At 55.8% G+C, this 9,021-nt stretch overlaps 1 protein-coding gene across 1 annotated transcript; it reads left to right on the top strand.

Annotated features, from left to right (window-relative positions):
- The first annotated feature begins 1,130 nt into the window (after positions 1-1,130).
- On the top strand, positions 1,131-3,405 carry CHRM1 (cholinergic receptor muscarinic 1). Its single transcript, XM_035012371.1, has one exon. The coding sequence runs from the start codon at positions 1,131-1,133 to the stop codon at positions 2,508-2,510; it is 1,380 nt and encodes a 459-aa protein (XP_034868262.1). The 3' UTR covers positions 2,511-3,405.
- Positions 3,406-9,021: the final 5,616 nt, after the last annotated feature.

The raw sequence follows: 9,021 nt of genomic DNA, 5'->3' as shown, positions 1-9,021 counted from the left end.
TTTATTTATTTGTCAGAGAGAGAGAGAGCACGAGTAGGGGGAGTGGCAGGCAGAGGGAGAAGCAGGTTCCCCACTGAGCAGGGAGCCCAATGCTGGACTCGATCCAAGGACCCTGGGATCATGACCTGAGCCGAAGGCAGACACTCAACCAACTGAGCCACCCAGGCATCAATCACCCCAGACTTTCTACCGCCAGGCAAGCATTCAGGCCCAGAGCAACTTACCCTGCTGCCCTCCTAGAGGGTCTGATCCAGCTCCAAACACTGCCCACCTCCTCTCTCATTCTCTCTCTCTTTCTCTCTGTCACCCTCAAACACACACGCACATGCACACGCACTCACGCATACCCCCTCAGGGAAACATGCGGACACACCAACACACACCTCCCCCTTATCTTCTCTAGAGCCCTCCCCAGGCCTTCCCATCTCTCCTTATCTGATGGAAGAATCCTGCTCCACATGCTCCAAGTAAAAGAGAGATGTGGGTTCTAATCATACCCACTTCCTCTGTCGCCGGGTCTTGTGGTTGTTTGGAGTCACGGCTGCCTCAGGGAAACGGGGAGCATAAGAGACCTCTCTCTTAGAGATGTACGACAGTTAAATTAGATAATTCAATTAAGGGCTTAGGGCTGTGTCTGGCATGTAGTAACTACCTAGTAAATGAGAGCTTTAATAAAATTGAGTGAAGTGCTTTGAAAATTTGGCAGTCCTGTATACAAAGCCAGTCTCCCGACTCCTGCCACATGAGTGAAGCAAGACAGGAATTAGTAGCAATTTCCCAATGAGAAAATTGAGGCTCAGAGTCTGAATGGTGAAGCTGAAAGGAGGACTCCATCTCTGGATTCCAAACCCCTCCCCCCGGTTCTGCTGGCACATCCAGTCACGGCCGGGAGAGTGCCTTCTGGATGACTGTGTGTGGCCACAGGTGAGAAGGGGTGGCCTCTGGCCTAAAGCCCTGAGAAGGCAGAGGCTGTGTCCCCAGCACCTTGCACCCCAAGCTATCATAGACGACCAGCGGCCCGGCCAAAGCCCATGTCCTCTCTTTTCAGGTGATGACCCCCCCGTGAGGAAGCCCTGTAGTGTGACTAGAGGAAGGGGCTGCCCCCGCCGGCCCCCCCCAACCCCGCCACCATGAATACCTCGGCCCCGCCCGCCGTCAGCCCCAACATCACCGTCCTGGCCCCGGGAAAGGGGCCCTGGCAAGTGGCCTTCATTGGGATCACCACAGGCCTCCTGTCCCTGGCCACGGTGACAGGCAACCTGCTGGTACTCATCTCCTTCAAGGTCAACACTGAGCTCAAGACAGTCAACAACTACTTCCTGCTCAGCCTGGCCTGCGCTGACCTCATCATCGGCACCTTCTCCATGAACCTCTACACCACGTACCTGCTCATGGGCCACTGGGCTCTGGGCACACTGGCCTGCGACCTCTGGCTGGCGCTGGACTACGTGGCGAGCAACGCCTCCGTCATGAACCTGCTGCTCATCAGTTTCGACCGCTACTTCTCCGTGACCCGGCCCCTGAGTTATCGAGCCAAGCGCACACCCCGCCGGGCGGCGCTGATGATCGGCCTGGCCTGGCTGGTCTCCTTCGTCCTGTGGGCCCCAGCCATCCTCTTCTGGCAGTACCTGGTAGGGGAGCGGACGGTCCCGGCCGGCCAGTGCTACATCCAGTTCCTGTCCCAGCCCATCATCACCTTCGGCACGGCCATGGCCGCCTTCTACCTCCCCGTCACGGTCATGGGCACACTCTACTGGCGCATCTACCGGGAGACGGAGAACCGGGCCCGGGAGCTGGCGGCCCTGCAGGGCTCCGAGACACCCGGTAAGGGCGGCGGCAGCAGCAGCAGCTCCGAGCGGTCCCAGCGGGGGCCTGAGGGCTCCCCGGAGACCCCCCCGGGCCGCTGCTGCTGCTGCCGGGCGCCCCGGCTGCTGCAGGCCTACAGCTGGAAGGAAGACGAGGAAGAGGACGAAGGCTCCATGGAGTCGCTCACGTCCTCGGAGGGGGAGGAGCCCGGCTCTGAGGTGGTGATCAAGATGCCCATGGTGGACGCCGAGGCGCAGGCCCCCGCCAAGCCGCCCCCCCGGAGCTCCCCCAACACGGTCAAGAGGCCAACCCGGAAAGGGCGTGGGCGAGCGGGCAAGGGCCAGAAGCCCCGAGGGAAGGATCAGCTGGCCAAGCGGAAGACCTTCTCGCTGGTCAAGGAGAAGAAGGCGGCGCGGACCCTGAGCGCCATTCTGCTGGCCTTCATCCTCACCTGGACGCCATACAACATCATGGTGCTGGTGTCCACTTTCTGCAAGAACTGTGTCCCCGAGACCCTGTGGGAGCTGGGCTACTGGCTCTGCTACGTCAACAGCACCATCAACCCCATGTGCTACGCTCTCTGCAACAAAGCCTTCCGGGACACCTTCCGCCTGTTACTGCTTTGCCGCTGGGACAAGCGTCGCTGGCGCAAGATCCCCAAGCGCCCCGGCTCTGTGCACCGCACCCCCTCCCGCCAATGCTGATGGCCGCTCACCTGCATCCCGCCGCCCCAGTCCCCGGGAGAGCCGGGTAGGACGCGGGCAGGGGCTGTGACCTCAGACCCAGGGCCCTGCTCTGTCTTCACCAGGCTTCCGGGGGAGGGGGGGGCGGGGGGGGCCCCTAGGTCACCTTCCTGGACAGCCAAACTTTGCTCTTCCCAGGCAGGGAACAAACCCAACCCGGGGAACTGGTTTTTCCGTTCCCTGCTGGGTGGGAATGGGCTCTTCACCAGGAAGAAGGCCGGGGAGACGGATCCAAGCTCTGGATCCCTTGTTTGCCTTCAGGCAGGAAATCTGTGGGGAACCAGCAACGGCCGGGCCAGGAGAAAGAAGGTTCACATCTCAGTCATCCCTGGCCCAGGGGCTGGCCCGGATCGCTCGGCTCCAAGGGAGCACCCCCTGACTGGGCATCCCCTCCCTCCGCAGGCACAGCCCCCACCACCCCCGGGCCGTAGGCACACTCTCCAGGGTTGTCCAGCCTCCCTACAAATGTCCCCAGAGTGTCCCCAAGGCAGATGTCCAAGCATCAACAGGACAATGCCACCAGAAGAAACCAGCTAGGCCAGTCACACACCAAGTCCCCAAGGCAGCAGCAGGACCAGGCGCCAGGCGTTCTGACTGTCCCACTATGTAGTTTCCCTGGGAATGAGGGGCAGGGCTGCCTGCTCTCCGGCCCCACACCTATACCCTCTGCCCCAGAGAAGCCCTCAGTCCCTCCCTCCCTCCCTGGCTCACGGCCACCACCTGGATAGATCTGCTCCGTGCAGGCCTAGCCAGGCCTCCCGCATGCTGCCTGCCTCCAGCCTGCCCCACACAGGCCTGGCCCAGCCGAAGGGTCCTCTCCTGTGAGCTCCCCGTCCAACCCATGCATGGCCTCCCAGCCGCCCTTATGTCCAGGCCCAGCCTGGCCCCAAATGTTCTTTCCTTCTATCCTCAGCAAGTGCTGAGTCTGTGAATAAAACCACATGACTAGCGGGCGCTCTGGGGCCTTCTTTCCCTGTGTTGGATCCCGGGCCTGGTCTTAGGCCAGGGCAGAATGGGATGGGAGGGCTCAAGTACTGTGGAACGTGGGCCACTTCCCTGAGCCTGGTCCCGGGAGGGGCAGCACTGAGTGGCTGGATCTCCTGAAACCTGTGGGCCCCAGCACTCCAGGGTCCCCGGCTCAGGGGAGTAGGGCTCTCATGGGCAGGAGGGAGGCCAGATGAAATGAATTGCCCGTGCCCATAGCCCAGCATATTCTCTATCGGCTCTGTCATATGTGGCTGCTCTGGGGCCCTGTTAGACCCGGGGAGAGCAGAACTGCTCCAAGGCCCCGTTTACAGATGGGGAGACTAAGGCCCAGTGACCCAGGAGGACTATTCAGGGTTACCCTACAAAGCAACACCCAGGCTTCCAGGCAATTCACAACCTCCTGACCCCTGGACTATGGAGAGGGGACACCTGGGGTCCAGGCCAAAGCACTCCATAAAGGGGACCCACAGGCCGGGTTCTAAGGCATCTCATTGGTGAGGGGGCCCTAAAGCCTAAAGCAAAGAAATCTTAGCGAGGTTAGTCCCACAGCATAGAGTAGTGGTTCTCAAAGTGTGGTTCTCATTGGGGGTCCTCAAGACTACACTTAGGTTCAATGATTTGCTAGAGAGACACACAGAACTCAGAAAAGCTGTTACACTCACGGTTAAAATTTATTACAGTAAAAGGATATGAATTAAAATCAGCAAAGGAGGGGTGCCTGGGTGGCTCAGTTGGTTAAGCATCCAACTCTTGATTTCCACTCAGGTCATGATCTCAGGGTTGTTGAATCGAGCTCTGTGTCAGGTTCTGCACTGGGTGTGAAGCCTCCTTAGGATTCTCTCTCTCTTTCACTCCCTTCCTCCCCCACCCCACCCCCCGCCGTGCTCTCTCTCCTCCTCTCTAGGAAAAAAAAAAAAAAACAAAAAATCAGCAAAGGCTAATGGCATATAAGGCAGAGTCCAGGAGAGACCAGGTGCAAGTTTCCAGTATCCTCTCCCAGTGGAGTCACGGGGACAACACTTAATTCTTCCATGTGTGACAACATGCACGAAGAATTGCCAACCACAAAGCTTACCTGAGCCTTGGTGTCCAATGTTTCTACTGGAAATTGTTCATGTAAGCCTGGCTGACCCACTTGCCTGGCCTTAGCCACTCAGTCTCCAGCCCCTCCAGAGGCTAATCTGATACCACAAGGCCCACGGCCCCCAGGTAAGCAAAGACACTCTTATCAGGCAGGATATTCCAAGGGCTTAGGGGTGATCTCCCAGGAGCCGGGCGAGGACCAAAACTTTCTCTGGAATGGGCCAGGTTTGGACCACCCGGACCTCCTGAGTTAATCCTTGAAGGCACCGTCGTCCTGACTAGGAGCATTTAGCATCACCCAGGAACTTGTTAGATCTGTAAGTTCCCAGGGTCACCCCAGATGTACTGAAACAGAAACTCTGGGGGTCGAGCCCAGCCCTATGCTTCAACAAGCCCTCCAGGTGTGCTGATGGGGGCTAAAGTTTGAGAAACGCTGACCAGAGGAGTGAGGTCCTGGGTGGGCTGAACTTTTACAGAGAAGACATGGAAGGTCAGGACACAACAGTCAGGACTCCCGGAAGCCTTCGGAAGGGAAGCTTCCCACACTGTCAGCTCTAGGCTCTAGGAGCGCCCCTTCCTCACCACTGCTCCCTCGTAGCCCTGAGCCCCTGTAGGGTTCAATGCCCCGCCCTGTGGCGAAGGCACTGGAACAGAAGTCTTGGTGGCAGAGAGCCCGAGTCTGAGGAAGCCGAGCAGCGTTGGGAGAGCAGGAGCGCTGGAATCACATCGGCCTGAGCTCCACCCGAGGCCAGGAGAGGGAGGTCAGGGCTGGTGTTCACATCAGGAATGGGGTTAGCCGTTCACACTTGTCCCTTTTGGCAGGCGCGGGTCCTACCCGCCCGTGGCCCCTCCCCACGCAACCCTAGGCAAGTCTCTTATTTTCAGGATCCTCAAGGGGAATGAGTTCCTGGCAGAAGACGGAAGAGGGCGGGACAGATTAGAAAGAAAACACCTCCGTGGCTCTGCGACCAGTGTTAACCACAGGACGAGGCTGTTCCAGACCCACACCTTTCCCTACACCTCCAGCGGTGGCTTTACAGAGTCCAGAGGCCCATCCCCCACCCCCGGGCGGGGGGAAGAAACGGGGCTTGCACAAAGGAGGATCGGGGGCAAGCCTGGGTGGGGGAGGGCGTGCACCCCATGAAGGCAGCATCCCAGAAATGGGGCCTGTGCCCTGCAAGGCTCTGAAGCAAGATTCCTTCAAACCCAGCTGCCAGAAGATGGAGGAAATGGTTTGAGGCTGACAGGACAGGGTGGCTGGATATGGCATCAGTCCACCCCAAACACCGCCACCGCCCCCCCCCCCCGCGCCCCCCGGCCCTGAGGGAGTCCTTCTTGGCCCCGGAAACAAGGGCTGTTTCGAACGTGAACAAGAAGTGGGGAAAGAATGAGGTGGCTTTGTGAACGCCACCTCCTCCCCCTACCAAGTTGGAGCAGGCCTAGAGAAGGGGCACCGGGTAGGACTCTGCCGTGCGGGCGGTCCCCTCCCCGCCACCCCGCCGTTCCCACCGTATCACTTGAGCGCCATCTGCTGGCAGCCAAGGTAATTGTGCCGAGATCGTGGCGCTTAGAACCTGCCCGGGCTGCTTCCCAGAGAACAGGACCCCAGGACAAAACATAGAGTAGATGGTCTTGGCCACCTCAGCAACTGCCCCCCACATCTCGGGAAGAACCCGAGGCCCCGGAAGGACCAGTTCATTTGGCTACTACGCTAAACCCGCCGAGGCAGGCCCGACCTCTCTCCTGTATGTCGGTTTCACCAGGCAAGTAGGAGATGGAGGGGGGCGGGGGGGACACTTGGCATCCAAGGACAGCGCCCCCCGCGTTCTCCCAGTGCCTCCCCCAGGCTTTTGGAATCCTGTTTCATTTCTTGAAGCTAGCTCTGATTGTACAGAACAGATGCTGATCCAACTGGACACTCACCTTTACAACCCAAAAGCCTTTAGAATGCCAGGTGTCCCACTCCAGCCTCAAGCTCCAAAGATTTTGAGGTGATGTCTTTGTTCTTAGCATCTTTGTAACATACACAAACTGCATAAGTCCAGGAATCAGACTATCACACAAAATAGGCCTGAAAATTACTGTCACTCCCCCACCCCCGTCCCTGTACCTCCTCCACCCCCCAGTTCTACTCCCACTCCTGGTGTTCCTGGCCTGGCTAGCACCACCATCCACGCAGTGCTCAATCCAGAAATCTGTGAGTCATCTTGGACTCCTTCTCCTTTTCACTCCCTGTACCAGTTGGTCAGTCCACCTCCCGAACAGTTCCTAAATTCGTCCAGCGCTCTCCATCTGTCCCGTCACCATCCTAGTGCAAAAGTGCTTGAAATGCTGAAATTATCCCTTAATTCAGGGGTTAACAAACCTTTTCTATAAAGGGCCAGATAGTAAATATTTTAGGCTCTGTGGATCAAGAGGCAAAATTAAGGATATTATGTAGGTACTTATGTATTATAGTCTCTGTCACAACTATTCAGTTCTGCAATAAACAGCACATAAGTGAATGAACATGGCTGTGTTCCAATAAAACTTTATTTAAATTCCACTGAGCTTTGAATTGCATATAATGTTCATGTGTCACAAAACGTTATTCTTCTTTTGATTTTTTTTTCTGGCCATTTAAAAATGCAAAACCCATTCTTAACTTACAATGGGTACAAAAACAGGCCGACCAGCTGTAGTTTGCCAACCCCTGACTTAATTGATCCCATTCCCATTCATTCTCCATGCTTCAGCCAAAGGGATTTTGCCAAAACTTAGATCCGATGCTGCCAATCGTTTGCTAACAACTAGCCAATAGCTTGAGATAAAAATGCAAGCCCCTCAGCCTACAACAGCCTTCCATCCAGGCTTTTCTGTAACCCCTCAGTCCGTTGACCCTAGACAGCCCCAAAAATTCTCTTGGTCCTCGCACAGGCCCCAAGCCCACTCATTCATGCTTTTCACTCCTTCCAGTTCCTCTGCCTAGAATTTTCTTGCCCCACTAAAAATTCTGTTTCCTCTACACTCCACTCACAAAATGTCTGACACCAAATGGAGGGTTGTTGGTTTTTGTTTTTGTTTTTTTTCCACACCAGCTAATTTTCCAACATCAGCCAGGTGTCCAGCAATTGATTCTGATGCTATCTATCTAGCGAGGTCCGGAAGGGTCCCGCGCTCAGGAGCTTCTATTCCCGTGGAGTTGGGGTGCACCACCCTCCCAGCACATGAATGTGTTCACTGACTGGGAAGCCCTCTGAACCCCATACTTTAGGGATTTTTTTTTTTTAAGATTTTATTTATTTGACAGAGGGAGACACAGAGAGAGAGGGAACACAAGCAGGGAGAGTGGGAGAGGGAGAAGCAGGCTTCCTGCTGAGCAGGGAGCCCGATGCGGGCCCGATCCCAGGACCCCGGGATCATGACCTGAGCCGAAGACAGACGCTTAACCGACTGAGCCACCCAGGTACCCCTAATGTAGGGATTTTTATGGAGGCTTCATCATGTAGGTGTGATGGATTATTAACTCAATTTCTATCTCCTCTCTCCTCCCTGGAGGATGAAACGGGCATTCAAAGTTCCAAGCTTCTAAGCCCCCACTCGAAACTATGCAGGAGCCTATCAAGAGCCATCACATTAAAAAAAAAAAAAAAAGGCACTCCTATCACCCAGGAAATTCCAAAGGATTTAGGAGTTCTGTGTCAGGAACCAGGATCGAAGACCAAATACTAAGAACAAAAGATGCTCCTAACATCCCTATCGCTCGGGAAACCACAAGGGGAAATTCGGGAGTATGGCCAAGAGTTTGGGAGGCAGAGTTGGTGAACTAGAACAAGCCTCAGTTTCCTCCTTTATAAGGATATGATTGTGCAGAGCCTTAAGCATTGATTTCCTTCTCCATCCCCCCCCCCCCATGGTCTTTGCTTTCCTTTTCACCTGCTCCTCTCCCTCTGCCCTGGACTTGGCTCCTGGACATGAGACCATGGCCCCTCAGGAGCAGAAAAGTCCTGGACACACTGTGATACAGTGGACAATAAACGATCGTTATTATATTTTTGCTGCCCCAGACAACTGGGAAGCAGGCAGAAAGCCCAGGGGTCTCTCTGACTCCTATCAGCATTCTCCTTGCTCTGACATGCAGACAGCACTCTCTTCGGATCCTGAAAATCCCTCAAACTGGATGTCATTAATGTCCCTATCTGTGATTTAATAAGAAATATATATTTGGGGCACCTGGATGGCTCAGTTGGTTGGGCGACTGCCTTCGGCTCAGGTCATGATCCTGGAGTCCCTGGATCGAGTCCCGCATCGGGCTCCCTGCTCGGCAGGGAGTCTGCTTCTCCCTTCGACCCTCCCCCCTTTCATGCTCTCTCTCTCTCTCTCTCAGTCTCTCTCTCTCAAATAAATAAATAAAATCTTTAAA

Source organism: Mirounga leonina, unplaced genomic scaffold (genome assembly GCF_011800145.1).
Source record: "Mirounga leonina isolate KUSES-001 unplaced genomic scaffold, KU_Mleo_1.0 Mir_166, whole genome shotgun sequence".
NCBI classification, from domain to species: Eukaryota; Metazoa; Chordata; class Mammalia; order Carnivora; family Phocidae; genus Mirounga; species Mirounga leonina.
This window is presented reverse-complemented; position numbering and strand designations above follow the sequence as displayed.